Source organism: Myotis yumanensis, unplaced genomic scaffold (genome assembly GCF_028538775.1).
Source record: "Myotis yumanensis isolate MYYU_CA2020_CCGP unplaced genomic scaffold, mMyoYum1.0.hap1 SCAF_5, whole genome shotgun sequence".
Lineage (NCBI taxonomy): Eukaryota > Metazoa > Chordata > Mammalia > Chiroptera > Vespertilionidae > Myotis > Myotis yumanensis.
In genome coordinates, this window is record NW_027223756.1 from 83,852,970 (window position 1) to 83,876,437 (window position 23,468).

The window sequence follows — 23,468 nt, forward strand, 5'->3', positions numbered from 1 at the left end:
CACCCGAGGATATTTTTTTCCATTGATTCTTAGGGAAAGTGGAAGAGAGAGGGAAAGACAGAGAGAAACATCGATGTGAGAGAAGCACATGGTTTGGTTGCCTCCTGCACGAGCCCTGACCAGGGCCCCGGCCAGGGAGGAGCCTGCAACCGAGGTATGTGCCCTTGACTGAAATCGAATCCGGAACCCTTTGGTCCGCAGGCCGACACTCTATCCACTGAGCCAAACCGGCCAGGGATAGTGCCTTTTGAATCATTCATTCCACACTGGTGTCTTGGGCACCTACTGTGTAGCAGGCTTTGGGAATACAGCCATGAATGGGATAGTGGAGGCCCTTGCCCCCTTGGCCCCTCCAGTCTAGCATCACCCACGTAAGTGGTCAGTGCTGAGCACCCTACCCATGGCATCTGGGGGTACCAGGGTGACACACCATTCCTTTTTTCCACGCCTCACGTGGCCTGTTTAGAAGAGCCGGCAGGAAGGAAGTTTGGAGCACCTGTTCCAATTGTGATGTGATAAAGGCTGATGACTCAACCCCTCCCCCGCAGATGCTCAGGCAGTCAGGAGAGAGAGGAGTAGAGCACGTCAGCTGTGGTGACCCCCGCCCCCCTCCCCCCCAGCCCTCTACCATCTCGGGAAACAGTAGCCCAGAGGTGTAGGAAGATGCTGACTTAATGTCCAGGGCACCCAGTCTGCCAACATGGCTGAAATGCACACCCGCTATTCTTCCTTGAAGAGACGGTTACTTTTCCTCGATGGCTTCATGGCTGTAAGTGTGTCACAACCCAGGCCCCCAGGCTTCGCGGCCCTTCCTCCACGGCTAACTCCCTCGAAGACAGAAATAAGCTGATCCAAATTCATTGGCATCCAACTCTGTGGTCCCCGGGGAAGCGGGAGGAATGTAGGGCAGGCTGAGGAGTGGCAGGACATGTTGGGAACAGGGGTAGCCTCCACTGACCCAGAGCGGGTGAAAATCACAGAGGAGTGTGATCTGGGAGCCCAGAGGCAGCCGAGGACCGCCTGGCTCTAAGACAAAGCCGGCAGAAATCGAAAGTGTGTTGGGAGGGCGGGAGGGCGGGAGGGAGTGGTCATTTTCTGGTCCTTTAAATTTTTCAAAACACTGTTTTCTTACTATAAAAATAACTCAGCGTGTGCGTTATTCAAGGAGTGATTGTTCTTATAGTAGAGCAGGATAAGGACAGGCTGCCGGGAAAGAGAAAGATATTCAATATCACTCCTCCTCGTTACCTGTGCTGTGACATTTTGATGGGAATGAAAGGAGACAGCGCATTAAAGGGGCTCATGCCTATCGTGGGAACATTGCTCAATAAAAACTGGCAGCCCTGACTGGTTTGGCTCAGTGGATAGAGCGTCAGCCTGCGGACTGGAGGATCCCAGGTTCGATTCCGGTCAGGGGCATGTGCCTTGGTTGCGGGTGCATCCCTGGTGGGGGGTGTGCAGGAGGCAGCTGATTGATGTTTCTCTCTCATCGATGTTTCTAGCTCTCTATCCCTCTCCCTTCCTCTCTGTAAAAAACCAACAAAATATTTAAAAACAAAACAAAACAAACAAAAAAAAACCATCACTCAGCTGGTTTGATTCCGGTCAGGGCCCATGCCCAGGTTGTGGGCTCGATTCCCCAGTGGGGGGTGTGCAGGATGATTCTCTCTCATCATTGATGTTTCTATCTCTCTCTTCCTTTCTGAAATTAATAAAAGTTAAAAATAAAAAAAATAAATAAAACAAAAACTTCTTAAGGCATTGAAAACATCTTTTTGTACTAATAAACGTTTTCCTACAATAGGGGTCAGCACAGTACACTCGGATGGATGGATGGATGGATGGATAGGTAGATAGATACATAAAAAATATTTGTAAATTTAAAAAATTGTTTACAAATTAAATATGGCTGCTTTTGATGTACACCATCATAGCTGAGTGCTTTCCAAAGAGAATTTACAGCCCTAGGCTGGCTGGCTGGCTGGCTCAGTTGGTTGGAGCATCCTCCCCGTACACCAAAAGGTTGCAGGTTTGATTTCCGGTCAGGATGCATACCTGGGTTGGTTTGATCCCTGGGCCAGACACATACAGGAGGCTACCAATCAATGCTTTCTCTCTCATGTTGATGTTTTTCTCTCTCTCCCTTCCTGTCTCTCTAAAAATCTATATAAATATATCCTCAGGTAAGAATTAGATAAAAGTGAACTTATAGTCTACAGAGCTCATAATATCTGGGTCTTTTCAGAAAAAAAATTGCCACCCCCTGTCCTACAGTATCATTTAAAGTAACCGTGTATGGTGCCACTGCATTGCCATGACTTACCTATCCGCTCTCTTATTGGTTGCTTCAGTAATTTGATGCTTTGTCCTTAAGGAACATCCTGGTACTGAGGCAAATATGTGGCTTTTCCTTAGGCTGAATATCTAGAAATGGAATTTCTAGGTAAAGGTTTTTACCATATAACCTTTAAGGATTTTTTGTTTTGTTTGTTTTTAAATATAATTTTATTATTGGTTTCAGAGAGGAAAGGAGAGGGAGAGAGAGAGAGATAGAAACATCAATGATGAGAGAGAATCATTGATCAGCTGCCTCCTGCACGCCCCACAACCCGGGCATTATGCCCTGACCGGGAATAGAGCTGTGACCTCCTGGTTCATAGGTGGATGCTCAACCACTGAGCCACACCTGCTGGGCTAACGTTTAAGGTTTTAAATATAAATTGCAAGTGTCCTTCCCCCCTGTCCTCCACCCCAAAAAATAAAGTTTGTTGCCTAGCAGAAACGTATGAGAATGTTTCTCCCCATCCTCACCGACACGGGGTGTGATCAATGTTTTCATGTTTTTGCTGATCATGTTGGCCTTCACTCTCCTGTCCCTCCCTGAGGAGAGTTCCTTTTGTAAACAACGAACAGGCTGCCTTTCCATTTCTGATTCATGTTCTAAAGGTGTCTGGCGTGATCCTCATTGTCCTGGGCATCTACGTCAAGTTCAGAGGGGCCGTCCTCACAAAAGTCCTCGGGATGTCGTCCGTATACCTGTTCCACGTTAGCTACCTGTGTCTGGTGATGGGCTGCCTCACAGTGCTGCTGGGCTTCACCGTGTGGTATGGCACAACCAAAGAAAGCAGAGGCATTCTCTTGTTTGTAAGTTGGGTCTGCAGGCAAACCCCAAAACTCTCCCTGCACATACAAATCCTTTACTGTACATACTGCAAATCCCTCCTGCCCATTTACAGTGTTCATGGTGTCTCATTTGATGGCATCAATACATACATCTCTTCCTTTATGATGTGTCTCACTTACTAGTAGAACTCCTTTCCTACCCAAGGTCATGAATTATACTCTCCTAGGTTTTCTCCCCATAGCCTTCTGGAGTTTAACCATGTGTGTGGTGTGAGGTAGGGGTCTGATTTATACTGTCCCCCTTACTGAGTGGCCCCTCTGGTCCTCCTCTGTCTACATGAGTTTCCATTGTGTTTGTGTCTGTTCTGGGCATGCTGTTCTTTCCATCCCACTAACACAACACTGTGAATCGTCATACATGAACAAGTACATGCTCAAGTACATGGGGTATGAATGTTTTGAGCATGTCCATGCAGATAGCAAGTCCCAGATTTTACATGCTTTATTTTCACACACAGCCTTGGCTAGCCATCTCTTTAAAATCCAGCTCCCAGTGTCCCCATTCTCATTTCCCTTAGAACCTTGTTGAAGCAGATTACCCCACTTTATGTTTAATCTGTCTCCAGTGTGTTTGTTTTCCTTCCTCTACTGTGTTGCTACCAGTCTCTGGTTATTTCAATTTGGGGGTTTCAGGGAAATTCTTACTCTAGTTACCTCCTAGAGCACCCTGCCCCCACCCTCCTCCTCCCTGAAGTTCCATCATCTCAATTTCTCTTCTTTTTTTTTCTTTTTTTAAAAAAATATATTTTATTGATTTTTTACAGAGAGGAAGGGAGAGGGATAGAGAGTTAGAAACATCGATCAGCTGCCTCCTGCACACCCCCTACTGGGGATGTGCCTGCAACCAAGGTAGATGCCCTTATCCGGAATCAAACCTGGGACCCTTGAGTCCGCAGCCTGACCCTCTATCTACTGAGCCAAACCGGTTAGAGCTCAGCAAATATTTCTTAGCCACATCCTATGCCTACAATATTTCATTTTATCTTTAATGTGATATGGAGACTATTTTAACCATAGTTTAACTTGGAGAGTCCTCCCTCTCACAACCCCACATCCAACCTGTCTGCAAATCCGACCTGCTTTACCACCAGTCTCTGTCCCTCCAAAGCCTCTGAGACCTCACTCACAAAAGCAAAGTCTTTTTGATGGATTTGGGAGCCACACAAGGCTCTGAGCAGAGGAGGGACTTTGGGACGCAGGTGCTCACAGGCGCTGGTGCTCACGGGCGCCCTCTGGTGTCCATGGGGGGAACAGTGGGTGGCCCCAGAGCAGAGGCACTGTGCTGGGCCAGGTGGGAATGGTGGAGGCTGGGAATGGTGGAGGCTAGACCTGGTGGAATTGTGGGAGGGGTGAGAAAGGGCAGATTGGGGATAGATTCTGAAGATAGAGCCACTGGGACTTGCTGACGTCTGGTTATCTTAGTCACCCAGAGGCAGGGAGAGAGACATTGATATTAATATTAATCCTCATAATCTGTTACATGAGCTACTCATCTGGGGTCCTACACCTGCTAAGCCCTGCACCCACGTTTACCCCTGTGGGCTGTGGGGACCCCGGGGTGTATCCACTGCACTTTCCTTCCTCTCTATGCGAGGACCAGATAAGCCAGGTGACTCAGCCTAAATCATCAAACAGGTCTTTAATTATCTATACTAATAAAAGGGTAATATGCTAATTAGATCAGACGTCTTCTGGACGTCCTTCCGGACAAAACCATGGTGTCAGGGGCCAAAGCAGAGGTGGTTGGGGCAATCAGGCCGGCAGGGGATAGCAGTTAAGGAGGGATCAGGCCAGCAGGGGAGAGCAGTTAGGGGGCAATCAGGCCAGCAGACAGAGACAGTTAGGGGTGATCAGGCAGGCAGGCAGGCGAACGGTTAGGAGCCAGCAGTCCCAGATTGTGAGAGGGATGTGCAACTGTCGGTTTAGGCACGATCTGAGGGGACCTGGATTGGAGACGGTGCAGGCCAGGCTGAGGGACACCCCCCACCATGCACGAATTTCATGCACTGGGCCTCTAGTTATAATAATAATAGGTACAAATGGAAATGCATGAAAGGAAAGCCAGGGGCTGACCTTACTTTGCTCCCATCTGGCCTCAAGCTCCACAGAATCCACGGAGACCCCTAGAGCTGGTCCCACCGCCATATTGTGCAGACGGGGAACCTGAGACACCGGGCGGGAGGCGGCTTCTCCTTGATGGTAACTTGAAGACCGCCCCTCTGCCTGCCAAATTTCCCATCGTTTTCCACTGTGCAAGTGAACTTATTGGAAACGTTAGGCAGCGAATGTTGATATTTTCTTCCTACACCCACCGACCTGTCCCCCGCCCCTCCCCTTCAGTTGTCACCCTCTTCACACATTAGCTGGACTGAGGCTTCTCCCCTCCTCCTTCTTCTGTTCTGTCCTCCCCACCCCACCCCACTCACCCCACCCCATCCCTGCTATCTGCAACCTACAGCCTTTACGACACCTGCCACATAAGCCCATACAGTGCTGGGTGTGAGTGAGGGTCCAGCTAGTTGGCTCCTAAGTCCACCCTGCAACCTGGACAAATAGGAAAGCGACACATGAAAGAAATAAAGGCCCCTACCCCGCTGGATGTTCGTTCTTCCAAGCCCGGGGCAGCCACGTGGCCTGGGGGTGGGCAGGACGCCCAGCAGCTCCCAGCGCCCAGCGCCCCTGCTGTGTCTTCCAGAGCCTCCTGTGGATGGTGGTCATCCTCACTGTGGAGATCACGGTCGCCACCTTGGTCCTTGCCTTCCTCCCAACTGTGAGTACAGCGCTGCTTCGCCCCTTCAGCGTTAGGAATAAACAGGCCGGTTTGGCTCTGTGGATAGAGCGTCGGTCTGAGGACTGAAGGGTCCCAGGTTCGATTCCTGATCAGGGCACATGCCTGGGTTGTGGGCTCGATCCCCAGTGGGGGGCGTGCAGGAGGCAGCCCACCAATGATTCTCTCTCATCATTGATGTTTCTATCTCTCTCTCCCTCTCCCTTCCTCTCTGAAATCAATAAAAAAAAATTTTTTAAAAAGAAAGAAACAGACTCAACTGAAGCCCCCGACCCCACCCCACCCCAGGCGGGAGGCACTCAGGCCCTGGGCTGCTCACGGATGAAGATCCGAGACGGCCGGGCCCCGCAGGTCCCCAGGAGGGAGAGCGGGCCTTTAAAGATGCCTTGAAAAGCCGAAAACCTCAGGCCTCCCCTCAAAGGCCCCAAGAAACTGGCCCAGTTCATCTGACCCCCTGTCCTGCTCCGGGTGGTGGGTGGTAAGAAGCAATGGGAAATGCCGTACACGTTGTCAGGCTTTGGAATATGTGAAAACGGGGCTATTTGGCAAAATCCATCCAGATGACAAACGGATGCTTTGACCCCACCATCCCATTTTTACCCGAGGGCCTGTGCGTCCGTGGGCAGAATGACATGCATACGGAGACGGCAAAACCCCCGGCCTAGGGAGCGTCGCTGAGGGGGCCAGTTTGTAACAACATCACAAGGCAGTCCGACGCAGGGGGAGGAAGGAAGGAGAAGGCCGCCCATGAACAAGATGGTACTTGCTTCAGGACACAGGGATGTCCTCATTTGTGTCCCCGCAGAGGCCAACTCGGAGACAAGAATGTGAAGGCTCCTGGTTTATTTGAGATGTGACCCCAAGAAGCACCTGTAGGGACAGGGAAGGGAGGCAGGGAAGGGCATGCATTTGGTAAAAGGTGACATTGTGGGCAGCTGGGTTCAGCCCTGCTGGGGGCCCCCGGGGACCCGGTGCAGGACACACAGCTGCTTCTCCACTCAAGGGCCCAGGAAGCTGCAGTATTGACCCTCACACCTCCCATCAGCCACTTGCGTGCTGTTCCCTGGTTGCCTGTGGCTGAGAGGCCACAGGCAGCCCTTGGTCACAGGCACAGCGAGCCCAGAAATGACAAAGGCCGCCGGGACACGAGCGGGGGACCAAGAGCCACGGCCTCCCTGGTTAGCGACCAGCCAGGTGCAGCCCGAGGGTCCTGTGAAGCCAGGAGGAAAGCCATCGGATGCACTTGCTCTGACACACATAGGATGTCTCTTCTGGGGACACAGGAAGCAGTGACAGTCGCTGTGGAGTGGGAGGAACTTGTTGGCTGGGAGAAAAAGGTGGGAGGAGACTTTTCATGGTCTACCCGTCTGTGCTTTGCGAATTTTGAACCATGTGGCTATATCACCTCTTCAGGGGAAATGTTTAAAATTTAGACCTTTATTTAAACAGTAGAAAATTAAATGTGTTTCTTTTCTTGTGCACAGAGAGATGCAGGAGAGAGAGAGAGAGAGAGAGAGAGAGAGAGAGAGAGAGAGAGGAGAGAGGAGAGAGAGAGAGAGAGAGAGAGAGAGATTCAGTTGCTAACGATGATATTCAAGTCTTTAATAGACTTACAGCCAAATGGGGAGGGAGGGGGAGAGATGTGTGGGCGATTGGAAAGAGCAGATGATTCAAACTGGTTTGTGATGGATACGACCAGATGCGCTGGGCTCGCGACCCACGCGCTCCCTGTGCCTCCCTGGGCTGACGGGAGCCTGAATTTGCCATCCGCCAGCGCAGACCCACGGCCGAGGGGAGGGACCGTGAAGGAAGCAGAAGGGAAGCCCCCACCCCCTGGCTCTGTCCCCGAGAAACCTCACCAAATAGGGCACCTTGCTGTTCTGTGTGTTCATGGCTTCCCGTTTCACCTTTGAGGCTCCAGAAGAATCCCTGGAATACAACTTTGTGACCCTGAAGAAGGATTACAGGGGTTACAACGAGCCAGATGACTTTTCCACGGAATGGAACTTGGTCATGGAGAAGGTGAGTGTCACATCTTTTTTTTAATGTGATAAAATATCTCTCTATATAAAAGCCTAAGCTACCGTTAAGACTGGTCAACCGAATGACTGCTCGTTATGACGATGCACTGACCACCAGGGGGTAGATGCTCAATGCAGGAGCTGCCCCCTGGTGGTCAGCATGCTCCCACAGCCAACCTCCCTCAGCTGGCCAATCTCCTGAGGTCCCTCCTCCTGGCTGGCTGGCCCCAATTGGCCCCATCAGCCTCGATCACCAGCCAGGCCACGTGTCCCCCCCCCCCCCCAATGTACAAATTCGTGCACTGGGCCTCTAGTACATAACATAAAATTTACCATCTTAACCATCTTTAAGTGGCATTAAGCACACTCACATTGTTGTGCAGCCAACTTTGTTCTTTACCAGAACTTTCTCATCTTCCCAAACTGAAACTCTGTCCCCATTAAACACTCACTTCCCCTTCTCCCCTTCCCCATCCCCGGCACCCACCATCTATTTTCTGTCTCTATTAATCTGACTCCTCATATAAGTGGAATCACACATGTTGTAGCAAGGGTCAGAATTTCCTTCCTTTTTAAGGCTGAAAAAGATTTCGTTGTATGGATATAGCACATTTTGTTTACCCATCATCCATCGGTGGACACTTGGGGTGTTGTGAAAAATGCCGCTATGAACATGGGTGTGCAGATTCTTCTTGGGTGTTTGAAAGCCTCTTTCAATTATTTTTTAATTTTTATTTTTTATTTTTATTTTTAAAAAATATATTTTATTGATTTTTCACAGAGAGGAAGGGAGAGAGACAGAGAGTTAGAAACATCGATGAGAGAGAAACATCGATCAGCCGCCTCCTGCACATCTCCCACTGGGGATGTGACCGCAACCCAGGTACATGCCCCTGACCGGAATTGAACCCGGGACCCTTCAGTCCGCAGGCTGACGCTCTATCCACTGAGCCAAACCGGTTTTGGCTCAATTATTTTTTAAATATATTTTTATTTATTTTCCTCCTCAAAATCTAGTGCTGTAGCCTGACTGGCATGACTCAGTGGTTAAGCATCACTGAACTAGGTACAGTGGTCCGCAAACTGCGGCTCGTGAGCCACGTGCGGCTCTTTGGCTCCTTGAGTGTGGCTCTTCCACAAAATACCACATGCGGGCGCGCACGTACAGGGCAATTGAAACTTTGTGGCCCATGCGCAAAAGTCGGTTTTCGGCCTGAGCAAGTCTATTTTGATGAAGTACTGTTGATATTTGGCTCTGTTGACTAATGAGTTTGCCGACCACTGAGATAGACGAAACAAGTATACAGGACGAGTGTGGATGGGAGAGTTAGAAGGGGTCTACCTCAGCGAACGTACCTCAATCAGATTGAGGACGTTTTTAGCAAAGGCCAGCTTAGGAGTACCCTAATTAAGTTAATAACAATGTACCTACCTATACAGTTTAAGTTTAAAAAATGTGGCTCTCAAAAGAAATTTCAATCGTTGTACTGTTGATATTTGGCTCTGTTGACTAATGAGTTTGCCGACCACTGAACTAGGAAAACGGTTTGATTCCGTCAGGTACATGCCCGGTTTGCAACCTGGATCCCCAGTAGGGGGCGTGCAGGAGGCAGCCAATCAATGTTTCTCTCTCATCATTGATATTTCTCTCTCTCTCTCCTTCCTTCCTCTCTGAAATCAATAAAAAAAAAAGAAGGAAAGAAAAAAAGAAAAACAGTATATTTAATTTTTTTTTTTAAGGGAACAGCCTATCTAAAGGCCCCAAGGCTGGCGCTTGCTAAGTGTGTTTGAGAAACACCAAGGAGACAGGGAGGCTAAAGCTGAGAAAGTGAAAGGGAGAGTGGGCAGAGATGAGGGCCTGGAGGGGACAGGGCAGGTCTTGCAGGGCCTTGCGGGCCATGATGAGGAGTTCAGCTTTTACCCCCAGTAAGATGAGAACCATGCATGCTCCGAGCCGTGATGGGGTGGGGGGTAAGGGAGGCACTAGCCCAGGCCCTGGAATACTGTGACTGCTGTCTACATAGTAGCCATGGTGACTGTGACTTCTATTGTTTTTGTTATTTTAATACGTGAAAGGAAGTCTTCAAGTGTGTATTCTCCTCTCTGCAGCTGAAGTGCTGTGGGGTGAAGAGCTACACAGATTTTTCTGGTTCTTTCTTTGCGAAGACGACTGGCTACGCCTACCCCAGGAGCTGCTGCAAATCCATCGGGGCTGCGGCCTGTACCGGGCACAACGCGTCCTCCGATGTCATCCACCAGGAGGTAACTCCCGATTTGGTTGGCCACCACCATGGGAGACCCCGAGGGCTGGGGACTTTCATAAAAATTGCACATTTGCCCTGGCTGGTGTGACTCGGTTGGAGCGTCGTCCTACACCCAAAAGGTGGTGGGTTCGATTTCCGGTCAAGGCACGTTCCCAGGTTGCAGGTTTGATTCCTGGTGATTGGTGTTTCTCTCTCAGGTTGATGTTTCTCTCTCCGTCTCTCTGTCTCTCTATCTCTCTGCATGCCCCCCACCCAGGATCGAGCCCACAACCTGGACATGTGCCCTGACTGGGAATTGAAGCAGCAACCTTTTGGTGCCAGGATGATGCCCAATGAACTGAGCCACACTGGCCAGGGCTGGGCATTCACTTTAACTCGATCCCCATCGCATCCCTCCAGGCTCTTCTCCCATTTTACAGATGAGGAAACTGAGGCACAGAGAGCTTCCCATGGCCAGGGAGTGGTTGTCCTGGGCTTTAAGCCCCACGGCCCAGCTTCCTCTTGACTTCTGTCATGAGTAAAGGAACACAGATCTTCTCCAAGGGAAGAAACAGGAATCAACCATGAATTCATGCATCACCCTGAATGGCTCCTGCTGGGAGCCGGACCCTGGGACTCAGAGATGAACACCCTGGCCCCTGGGGCCCTGCACAACCACTTCTCCTCCGACTCACACCCTCACTCATCCCGCGGCAGCCACACCAGCCTCCTCCATGCAGCACACACATCAGGCGCCTGCCAGCCTCAGGGGCTTTGCAAAGGCTGTTCCTTCTGCCTGGAATCATCTTCCCCTAAATGTCTTCCTACCTCACTTCCTTCTAGTCTGTGCTCCGTTGTTACTTCTTGGTGAGATATTCTCGACCCCTTCTCTATAATAGGATCCTCCCCCCCAAATCGCCATTACACTTCATCTCCTTACTCTGCTTCAGTGTCTGTCCAGTGCTTAACCAATACCTACCTGCTTTCCCCACGCAAATGTCGGCCCCACCAAGGCAAGAATTTTGTCTGTTTTCACATTGCTGGGTTCCAGCGCCCACTGCCTCACATACGATAGGCACTTAGTAAATATTCATTATGTGAAGGAGGCTACTGAACTGCCAACAGTGAGCAACTAGGCAGCCCCAGCTTCCAAACACAGGGAGTGCTGGGGGCCTAGAAGGTGAGGGCATCTCCGTGGCCGCAGCAAGGGGAGTGGAGCCTGCTCTGCTCACCCACTGTGTCCGGTCTCTTCACCCGTCTGAGCCTCAGCTTCTTCATTTATAAAACAGAGAGCCCAGCTGGCGTGACTCAATGGTTGAGCGTCAACCTACGAACCAGGAGGTCACGGTTCGATTCCTGGTCAGGGCACATGCCCGGAATGTGGGCTCGATCCTCAGTGTGGGGCCTGCAGGAGGCAGCCGATCAAAGATTCTCTCTTACCGTGGATGTTTCTATCCCTCTCTCCCTCTCCCTTCCTCTCTGAAATCAATAAAAATATATTTGGGGGGGAAAAAAGAGAAAATAAATACCTACCTTATGGGGTTGTTGTAAGAAATGAGTGAGAAGGTGCTAGAAACACGTACGTCCTCTGTTCATATATAAAGAACACTCAGAAATAACAAATAGTTCCTGAGTGCTGGCTCTGTGTCAGGCCACTGCTATGTACTTCCTGTAGATTCTTTCTCTTAATCCAGTGGTTCTCAACCTTCTGGCCCTTTAAATACAGTTCCTCATGTTGTGACCCAACCATAAAATTATTTTCGTTGCTACTTCATAACTGTAATGTTGCTACTGTTACGAATCGTAATGTAAATATCTGATATGCAGGATGGTCTTAGGCGACCCCTGTGAAAAGGTCGTTCGACCACCAAAGGGGTCGCGACCCACAGGTTGAGAACCGATGTCTTAATCCACTCAAAAATCTTGTGAGGGGGACCCAGTTGGTCACATTTACAGTTGGGAAACTGAGGCACAGAAAGGGGGTCCCACAGTTAGAGATGACTTGCACACACGAACGCTGGGGAGTGCTCTGGGGGTGTGTGTGGAAGAACGAGGAGGCTAGGGCAATGCTGGCATGTTGGGGGGCAGTCAAGTGAGAAGGAGCCAAGGTCCTGTCGCCCTGGCCCTTTATCCTCCCTGAATCTGAGGGCAGTTTGAATGGCCCCAAAAGGGGTGGTTAGTGACAGGGCCTCGGAGTCTCTGAGCCCCTAACCAGGTCCCGCCTGCTTTGATATTTGTACCTGCAGGGCTGTTTTCCCAAGCTCCTGAAAATATACACGACTCAGAGCGTCAACCTGAGTGTAGGCTCACTGGGGGCAGCAGTGATGCAGGTAAGCCTGGCTCCTCTGGGACGCACTACACTCTTTTATTGAGCACCTACTGTGTACTCAATACCAAGCACTGTTCGGGGCACTGAGGACACAACAGTGATGAAAAGAGACAAAAATCCCTGCCAATGTGGCACTGACATTCAAGTGGGGGAGGCAGTAAAGCATGGTGATGGAATAAGGAAGATCAGGGAGGGACTGTCGGAGGAGGTGACAGCTGACCAGTGACCTGAGGAAAAGCCATGTGTGTATTTGGCGGCGGGGGGGCAGGGAACAGTTGGTGCAAAGGCCCTGAGGCTGGGATAAGCTTGGCTTATTCAAGGACCAGCAGGGACGTCCCTGTGGCGGAGTAGGATGGACAAGAAGGGTGAGATGAGGGCAGGCTGATGCGGGCAAGGTAATAGAAGGCCTTGTGGGGTACAGAGAGGGGTTGGCTTTATTCTGAGAATAACAGAAAGGCAGTAGAAAGGTTTTTTTAAAAAAAAAAAAAAGAAAGAAAAAAGAAATGCTTATTTAAAAAAAAATACTTTTATTGAGTTTTTTTTTATTGCAGATAGGAAGGGAGAGGGAGAGAGAGAGTAACATCAATGATGAGAGAGAATCATTGATCAGCTGCCTCCTGCACACCCCACACTGGGGATAGAGCCCGAAACCTGGGCATATGCCCTGACTGGGAATCGAACCCATGACCTCCAGGTTCATAGGTCGACGCTCAACCACTGAGCCACGCCGGCCAGGCAGTAGAAAGGTTTTTCACATCTTTTTTACTCCACGAACTTTATTGAGCACCTACTAGGTCCAATCAATATTGTAGACACTAAGGATACAATTTAGAATTAAACAAACAAAAATCTCTGCTGTCATGGAGCTGACCTTCTAACCAGCAGGGATAGGTGAGAAACATGATTTTTATTTTTATTTTATTTTATTTTTTTAAATCTTTATTGTTCAGATTATTACATTTGTTCCTCTTTTTTCCCCCCATAACTCCCCTCCTTCCAGCTCCCACCCCACCCTCCACCCTCACTCCCCACCCACTGTCCTCATCCATAGGTGCATGATTTTTGTCCAGTCACTTCCCGCATCTCCCACACCCCTTTTCCCCCCAAGAATAGTCAGTCTATTCCCTTTCTATGTCCCTGATTCTATTATAATCACCAGTTCATTCTGTACATCAGGTTATTTATTCACTGGATTCTTAGATTCATTTGTTGATAGATGCATGTTTGTTGTTCATAATTTGTATCTTTACCTTTTTCTTCTTCTTCCTCTTCTTAAAGGATACCTTTCAGCATTTCATATAATACTGGTTTGGCGGTGATGAACTCCTTTAGCTTTTCCTTATCTGTGAAGCTCTTTATCTGACCTTCAGTTCTGAATGATAGCTTTGCTGGATAAAGTAATCTTGGTTGTAGGTTCTTGGTATTCAGCACTTTGAATATTTCTTGCCATTCCCTTCTGGCCTGCAAAGTTTCTGTTGAGAAATCAGCTGACAGGCGTATGGGTATTCCCTTGTAGGTAACTGATTTTCTTTCTCTTGCTGCTTTTAAGATTCTCTCTTTGTCTTTTGCTCTTGGCATTTTAATGATGATGTGTCTTGGTGTGGTCCTCTTTGGATTCCTTTTGTTTGGGGTTCTCTGCGCTTCTTGGACCTGTAAGTCCATTTCTTTCACCAGGTGGGGGAAGTTTTCTGCCATTATTTCTTGAAATAGGTTTTCAATATCTTGCTGTCTCTCATCTTCTGGCACTCCAATAATTCTGATATTAGTCCGCTTAAAGCTGTCCCAGAGGCTCCTTACACTATCTTCACACTTTCGGATTCTTTTTTCATTTTGCTTTTCCAATTGGGTGTTTTTTGTCAAATCTTTGGTTTGATTCTTGTGCTCCTCTGGTCTGCTATTGGGTATAATATTCTTTATTTCAGTCCATGTATGCTTTCTAATTTCTTTATCGTAGCATCGAGGGTCTCATTAGTTTTCGTGAGACTCTGCACAAATTTATGGCAAGCCCTCAAAATTGCGATTCTTAGCTCCATATCCTCCATTTCTGTCATGTTTTTTTGTCTCCGCATCTTTTATGCTTTCTTGGTGCACCCCCTTGTGGTCTCTGTGCGCAGTCTTGTTCTAGCCAAGCCTTAATTGTAGTTAACACTAGAGGGATTTGACCACCAGGCCGACTGGCTGTAGGAATCAGCTGTTTGGAAAGCGTCTGTCTTCTGGGGAGGCGCTAGTCCAGCCCTTGCCTGAGGCGATCGGCAAATGGCTGTGCTCAGGGTTTGGGCGGGGCGGGCTCAACAGGGCGGGGGGAGGGAGCAGCTATGGCCGCTCTCAGTTCGTCCCCAGGGGCTCTGCCTCTCTGTCCCAGAAACCGCTGCAAACCTCGGAGGGGCCGTAGCCAGACCATCCCGCTTCTCCCGTTTGAGTCTGGGTCCCTAGAGACTCGCCCGGATCTGTAGCCCAGAGTCTGAGACTCACTCCTGAGTGAAAACGACAACCGCGCCCTCAGCCACCAGCCCGCTTTGTGCGCGCACCGCCACACCACCATACCTTTAAATTTTCCACACTGCGCCTCCTCTGTGCGTCGGAATGCTGTTGTTTTTGCTTCTAGTTGAAGAGTCTCTCCTCAGCCAGCCTTCCTGTGGTTCTGGTTGATGTCCGTTCCAACTTTTAGTTGTATTTTTGAAGTGGTTGTTTACGGCGGCAGTCTCCGGTGTTTACCTATGCCGCCATCTTCGATTCTCCCCTACATAATCGAGAAACATGATTTTTAAATTGGAAAATGTGGCCCTGGCCAGGTAGCTCGGTTGGTTGGAGTTTTGTCCTGATATGCCAAGGTTACGGGTTTGATCCCAGTCAAGGCACATACAAGAATCAACCAATGGCCCTAGCTGGTTTGGCTCTGTGATAGAGCGTTGGCCTGCAGACTGAAGGGTCCCGGGTTCGATCCTGGTCAAGGCATGTACCTCGGTTGTAGGCTTGATCCCCAGCCCCGGTCAGGGCACATGCAGGAGGCAACCAATCCATATGTCTCTCTCACATCGAAGTTTTTCACTCTCTCTAAAAATCAATGGAAAAATATCCTCAAGTGAAGATTAACAAAAGGAGGAGGAGGAGGAGGAGGAGGAGGAGGAGGAGGAGGAGGAGGAGGAGAAAAGGAAAAAGAAGAAAGGAAGGGGTGAGGAAGGCATGTGGGTGCTGGGGGATTCAAGTGAGAAACAGCTTACCCTGGAGATGTGCCCTCTTCATCCAGCTAGTGAGTCTGGCCTACACTTCCTGGTGGAAGGCCTGAGGGGCCAAGGGCTGGGGCTCCCAACTCCGGTCCTAGTCCTGTCACTCACTGGCTGTCTGACTGTGAGTTAGGACGACAGCCTCCCTCGTTTGTAAAATGGGCTGCGCCGTTGTTTGCTGTTAAGCACTGACGAGGTGGAGGGCGTCAGAGGCTTTGCGCGATGCCCTATGACGCTGGGAAGTTATTGTCACCAGCCCGAGAGAGGTCTTATCCGAGGCAGGGGTCACAGGGAGGCAGAGGCAGCGAGGTGATGAGCTCTTCATGCACCACTAGCGATGCTCGAAGGCCACTCACCATGGAAACAGGGTGCACAGGAGCTATTCTCATCCCTGAGCCTGTCCAAGGAGCGGCTCTTTGCTCAGGGCCAAGTTCAGACAAGCCCCAGGGAGAGAAAAATATTTTTTGTTAAAACTTTTCTTCTCCTATCTCATATAAAGATAATTGCATAAGGCAGTAACTATAAAACTGTGTTGATAGACTTATGTTAAAATGTAATATACATGACAATGATAGCATGAACAAGGTTGGAGAAAACAGCTATATAGGAGCAAAGTTTTTGTAGGCTACTGAAATTAATTTACTCTTAATCCAAGCAAGACTGTAAAAAGGAAAGATGTTCATTGTGATCACCAGTTGATTGGGCCTCGTCCTGTGCACTGAAAGGTATCCAGTTCTATTCCTGGTCAGGTCACACCTGGGTTTCAGGCTTGATCCCCACTAGGAAGCGTGCTAGAGGCAGCCAATCAATATTTTGCTCTCACATATATGTTTCTTTCTCTCTCCCTTCCTCTCTTTAAAAAAATCAATGGAAAGATTTTTTTGAAAATTAAAAATAGAACTGCTTTATGACCCAGTGACTCCACCTCTGGGATATATCTGAAGAAACCCAAAAGAATACAGTGGGGCCTTGACTTACGAGTGTCCCGACTAATGAGTTTTTTGAGATACCAGCTGTCACTCGGCCGATTTTTTGCGTTGAGTTGATAGAGTAATTTGAGTTAACGAGCTCCTTAAACGGAACGAATTAAACTCGTAAGTCAAGGCCCCACTGTATATGTACCCTTTGTTCATTGCAGCATTATTTACAACTAGAGGCCCGGTTGCTGAAATTCATGCACGGGGAGGGGGTCCCTCAGCCCAGCCTGCAATGACCCCAGTGTCCCTCGCCCCGGCCTCTGGCCCAAGGCCCCTCCCTCCCGCCGCGCAGCCAGGGCGGGGACGCTGGGCTCGTGTTGCCGGGGCAATGCCACCAGCATCCTGCCTCAGCCACTATGGGCGACGCCATCTTTGCAGCAAAGTGATGGTTAATTTGCATATTACTCTTTTATTAGATAGGATAGCCAAGATATGGACACAACCCAAATGGCCACCGATGGATGAACAGATAAAAAATATGATGTTTCTATTTTTTTAATACAAATTTAAATATTTTTTAAATGTATATTTTTATTGATTTCAGAAAGGAAGGGAGAAGGAGAGAGTGATAGAAACATCAAAGATGAGAGAGAATCATTGACCAGTTGCCTTCTGCACACCCCCTACTGGGGATAGAGCCCACAACCTGGGCATATGCCCTGACCCAGAATTGAACCACGACCACCTGGTTCATACAGGTCAGGCTCTCAGTGATGTTTCTCTCTCTCTCTCTCCTCTCCCTTCCTTCCTCTGAAATCAATAACAACTTATTTTTTTTAAAAAGAGATAATAAAATCATTTAAAAATAAAGAAGAAGAAGAAGTACAAATTGGTACAAATTGTCAGCCACAAAATAGACATGGAGACATAAAGTACAGCTTAGGGAATATAGGCAATAATATTGTAAGGACTATATACAGTGCCAGGTGGGTCCCTGAAATAACGGGAGGACCACTTTGTAAAGTATATGATTATCTAACATTACATTGTGCACTGAAAACTAATCTATACTAATAATAGAAGAATATGCAAATTGTCCGGCACACAGTCACAGTAAAGTAACGACCGAACATCAGGCTGCGAAGGGTGACAAGGCTGGCAGGGGTGTTAGTGAGGGACGACCAAATGACTGAACAGCAGGTTGTGTGGGGCGACCAGGCTGGCAGGGTGGGGCAGTTGGGGGTGACCAGACAGGTAGGGGGGAAGTAGGGGGTGACCAGGTTGGCAGAGGGGGGCAGTTGGGGACAACCAGGCTGGCAGGGGCGGGCAGTTAGGGGTAATCAGGCTGGCAGGCAGAGGCAGTTAGGGGTGATCAAGCTGTGGGGGGGGGGGGGCAATTAGGGGCAATCAGGCAGGTGAGCAGTTAGGAGCCAGCAGTCCCAAGTTGTGAGAGGGATGTCCGACTGCCGGTTTAGGCCTGATAAACTGGCATCGGACATTTCCTGAGGGGTCCTGGATTGGAGAGGGTGCAGGCTGGGCTGAGGGAACCTCCTCCCATGCATGAATTTCATGCACTGGGCCTCTAGTACAAAATAATATTGTATGTAAACTGTCATTGAAAAAAAAAAAAAAGATCAGAAAAGTAGCTTCCGGGGCCTCTGCAGAGGTGTGGGCAGAGTTCAGGAAAATGAGGGCTGTTGAGGCACTCAGGGGCCAGCAGCTTGGGGAGCTTTTACTTCTCCTAGTCCTGAAGCGCCGGGGCGAGCAGGCTTGGAGCGTTCAGGATGAGCAGAAGAGAGGAGGGAGTGGGAATCCTTCAAACTTTCCCCCATTCTCCCATCTCTCATTGGTGCTTCCTATTGGCCAAATCTAACAGGAAGGAAGAAGGCAAGGGTTTCTGGGAAATGCAGTTTTCAGGACCCAGGGGAGAACAGAAGAGGGTGGAGATAAGAGGGGAGGGGGGGAAGCAAAGGGAGAATGACTGCTGTGCATCCTGAAAGGCCTCCACCTGCTACCCCCCACCGAAGCGATGTGAACAGGTCCAAATGACCTCCACGTGGCCTGAGGACCCGGAGGCCATGTGTAAACCGCCCCTGCCGCTTCCGGAACACGATGCTATCCATCTCTGGGTATCCAGTTTGATTCCCGTTCCAGAAGTCCCTCAAGTTGGTTCAATCTTTCTTTCTTCCATTTCAGCTGCCAGGAGTTCTTACCACCTTGTTGCTGTTTGTGAAGCTGGGCTGACAGACCTGGGAGGACAGGACACCTGGGCACACCTGGCTGTTGGAGATGTGGTCCCGTTTTTGTTTCTCTGTGGAACTCACTGTTTTGTTTTGTTTTTAAGGGAGATTGATAATAAAAGATTGTGGAAACTTCTGTTATCCTGACTCCTTTCTCCTTCGCTTTATTTAGTTATTTTTCTTTTGTTTTGTTTTTTTCCTTCGCTTTATTTTTCATACTAGCTGGCAATGATTTTAGTTCACATGCAACTGTCTTGTTTGGTAAATTATTATGTGAAAAAAAAAATCAAAAATATTCACAAAAGCCCTGGCCGGTTTGGCTCAGTGGAGAGAGCATCGGCCTGCAGACTGAAGGGTCCCAGGTTCGGTTCTGGTCAAGGGCATGTACCTTGGTTGCAGGCACATCCCCAGTAGGGGGTGTGCAGGAGGCAGCTGATCGATGTTTCTAACTCTCTATCCCTCTCCTTTCCTCTCTGTAAAAAATCAATAAAATATATATTTTTAAAAATATTCACAAAAGATAACTTGTCCAAAGAAACTCCCATGTACTCCTAACCCAGACTCAGCAATCACCAAGAATTTGACATTATTTGTTTCATTATCCCTTTCTCTCTCTCTCTCTTTTTAAAATATGTTTTTGAGGAGAACCAAGCTGGCAGCATAGGTAAACACAGGTACTTGCCACCTTGCACAACCACATCGAAATTACAATACAATACAGAACTACCATCATTGAGAACTGCCTGAAAACTGGCTGAACAGAAGTCCTACAACTAGAGAAGTAAAGAAGAAAATACATGGAGACTAGTAGGAGGGGTGGAGGCCCACACCAAGACACATCATAATTAAAATGCCAAAGGTTAAAGACAAAGGGAGAATCTTAAAAGCAGCAAGAGAAAAGCAGTTTCCTACCTACAAGGGAGCACCCGTACAACTGTCAGCTGATTTCTCAACAGGAACTTTGCAGGCCAGAAGGGAGTGGCAAGAAATATTCAAAGTGATGAAAAGCAAGGACCTACAACCAAGATTACTCTATCCAGCAAAGCTATCATTTAGAATTGAAGGTCAGATAAAGAACTTCCCAGATAAGGAAAAGCTAAAGGAGTTCATCACCGCCAAACTAGTATGACATAAAATGTTAAAGGGTCTTCCAGAAGAAGAAGAAGAAGAAGAAGAAGAAGAAGAAGAAGAAGAAGAAGAAATAAAATATCAAACATATGAACAATAAAAAGGCAATAAATGCATGCCTACTAACAATTGAATCTAAAAATCAAAATAGCCCTGGCTGGTTTTGCTCAGTGGATAGAGCATCAATCTGCACACTGAAGGGTCCCGGGTTCGATTCCAGTCAAGGGTACATGCCTGCGTTGCAGGCTCGATTCCCAATAGGGGGCGTGCAGGAGGCAGCTGATCAATGATTCTCTCTCATCATTGATGTTTCTATCTCTCCCTCTACCTTCCTCTCTGAAACCAATAAAAATATATTTTAAAAAATAATAATAAATAAATAAAAATAAATGAATAAGGAATCTAATGAACAAAATAAACTGATGAATAAAATATAACCAGAGGCATGGAAACATGGAACACACTGGTGAATCTCAGAGGGAAGGGGGGGTGGGGTGCTGAGAAGAGATTAACCAAAGAATTTATATGCGTATATGCATTACCTATGGACACAGACAATAGGTGGTGAAGACCTTCGGTGAGGAGGGAACCAGGTGAAGGGAGGCAATAGGGGGAGAGGGGGAACATCTGTAATACTCTCAACAATAAAGGTTAAAATGAAATTTAAAAATGTATAAATTTGTGTTCACAACCCTAATGCCATTATGACATCAGACTGAATACGTGTGTCTTCCCAAAATTTGTATGTTGAAACCTAATCTCCAAGGTGATGGTATTAGGAGATGATTAGGTCATGAGTGTGGGGCCCTCATGAATGGGATTAGTGCCCTTGTAATAGAGACTCCAAAGAGCTCCCTCACTCTTCCCTCCATGTGAGGACACAGTAATCTGCTGGCACCATGGTCTTGAACTTCCCAGCCTCTAAAACTGTGAGAAATAAATGTTGTTTATAACCCACCAAGTCTGATATTCTGTTATAGCAGCTTGAATGGACTAAGACAACAGCTAAGACAATTACAGCCATTCTTTGGCATCACCAAACACACAGGCCATCATTGAATTCCTCTAATTGGCTCCAAATGTCACTGTGCATTTGGTTTCTTTGAATTGGGATCCAAACAAGCTCCACATGTTATGTGTGTCATGTCTTCTACGTCCCTTTTATTTGAACCCAGTAGCCCTGAAATCAGAGCGCGCATTGCAATCTTCTAGATCAGCGGTTCTCAACCTGTGGGTCGCGACCCCTTGGGGGTCGAACGACCCTTTCACAGGGGTCGCCTAAGACCATTGGAAAACACATACATAATTACATATTATTTTTGTGATTAATCACTATGCTTTAATTATGTTCAATTTGTAACAATGAAAATACATCCTGCATATCAGATATTTACATTATGATTCGTAACAGTAGCAAAATTGCAGTTATGAAGTAGCAACGAAAATAATTTTATGGTTGGGGGTCACCACAACATGAAGAACTGTATTAAAGGGTCGCGGCATTAGGAAGGTTGAGAACCGCTGGTCTAGATGTTTTGTTAAAGTCCCAATCCCTCTGCCAGAGCTTCTGACTCAGGAGATCTTGAGGGCCCAGGGGCCTGCATTCCTAACACATTCCCAGACAATGTTGCGGACACAGGAAACACACTTTGAGAAACGGCTGCTCTAGATTTCCTCCTTTCCCCCAACCCCACCTACCTTGGATTTGTTGCAGGAAGAGTGTGGAATGCTGGGACTTCCACACCGTCTGGTTTTGCTGTGTCTGCCCTGTGGTGCCTTTACCTTGTTCCTCTCTCCCCTGTATTTCCTATAAATCACTTGTTCTCAGCCCTGGCTGTACACTGGAACCCCCTGGGAATTTACCAAAATACTCAAGCTTGGACCCCAGGGTTACCAAGCAAGGCCTAATGGACATAGAAGCCAATGCTAGGGCACTAGCTTCTCCTTTTTTCTTTTTAAAATATATTTGTATTGATTACAGGGAGAAAGATAGAAATATCAATGATGACAGAGAATCACTGATCGGCTGCCTCCTGCACGCTCCACACTGGGGATCGAGCCCGCAACCCGAACATGTGACCTGGAATCAAACTGCGACCTCCTGGTTCATAGGTCAATGCTCAACCACTGAGCCATGCTGACCGGGCTATGGCACTAGCTTTTGAGGAGGAAAAAGAAAGCTTTTATTGTGAGGTCAACCTGCAAAGAGACAGGAGGCGAGGCTCAAGTCTGTCTTCTCCTTCCCGGGCTTGGGGCCAGGTAGCTTAGTTGGTTAGAGTGTCGTCCTGAGATACCAAGGTTATGGGTTCAATCCGGGCACATACAAGAATCAACCAATGAGTGCGTAAATAAGTGAAACAACAAATTGGTGTTTCCCTCACTCCCTCTCACTCTCTTTCTCTCCCTTCCTCTCTGTCTCTAAAAATCAATAAATAAAAACTAATAAATAATGCAAGGGGGTTCAACACCGGATCTTCCTGGACAACAGGCCCTTTGCTTCTGAAAGGGTTTCATCAGGTTCCGATCTTGTCCTGGTCCTTTGTTTCTGCGGGGGGAGCAGCGAAGGGTTCACAAGTGCCACTCACAAGGGGAATATCGGGGTTTAAACTTTGGTTCTGGGTCCTGGTGCTGAGAACGCTGAGAACGAAGATACCTACTGACAAGGGGTCCTGGCGGCTAACTGGGCTCAAATGTTTAAAAACAGAGCCTGGCAGCCGTTTCTACACAGGGGCCTCTCACACAAACTGCACTCCAGGGCCTGTACTGCTTCTGCCACCTGAGCCAGCCCTGATGAAGGAGTTCCTGAAATCCTGTTCCAACCCATAGGACTGAGGCTTTCCCCATCCAACTGGAGCTGCAAAGGTCTCGTCAACTAGAGCAGTTCTATTCTGACCAATTAGGACAGTGCCTTTTGGACCAATCAAACTGCCGAGGATTTGGAGCCCTCATTTGCATGAGGACACACCAATCAGGGACCAGGGGTGGGGACTTGCGTCTATATAAGCCAGCTCTCCTGTGTCTCTGGGAGCACACTCTCCTTTCCACCTGAGGCTGAAAGGGACAGAACAGGCCAGAAGGCAGTGGGCAGGTCACTGCAGCACAGAGCTGACCACACAGCAGACCAGTGCAGACCAGCCAGGGGCAGAGCCGCCTAGTTGGAGGGTGGCCTGGCCCCAGGGCTGCCTCACAGCTGTGCTGTATCACAATTGAGGTGCTTTGCACTGTGTAATTTCTTTCTTCACCACACCCCGACTGGGGATTCCTATTGTTGTTGAATCGGCACCAACATCCATCAGTTGACATTAGAAACAGGATAGGACCCGTTCGAGCTGGTTCTGTGGTTATACCATCTCTCCATCTTCTGATTTAATTGGACTGGGCTGTGGGTTGGGCAT

At 48.3% G+C, this 23,468-nt stretch overlaps 1 protein-coding gene across 2 annotated transcripts; it reads left to right on the forward strand.

The window, feature by feature from the left end:
- Positions 1-700: 700 nt before the first annotated feature.
- TSPAN16 (tetraspanin 16) lies at positions 701-19,067 on the forward strand. Of its 2 annotated transcripts, XM_070413942.1 has the most exons (7): positions 701-769; positions 2,947-3,144; positions 5,879-5,953; positions 7,886-7,993; positions 10,102-10,254; positions 12,482-12,565; positions 18,902-19,067. In XM_070413942.1, the coding sequence occupies exons 1-7, from the start codon at positions 701-703 to the stop codon at positions 18,947-18,949; spliced, it is 735 nt and encodes a 244-aa protein (XP_070270043.1). In that variant the 3' UTR covers positions 18,950-19,067. The 2 variants fall into 2 exon arrangements, with proteins under 2 accessions (XP_070270043.1, XP_070270045.1); XM_070413944.1 differs by lacking the exon at positions 5,879-5,953.
- The last annotated feature ends 4,401 nt before the right edge of the window (positions 19,068-23,468 follow it).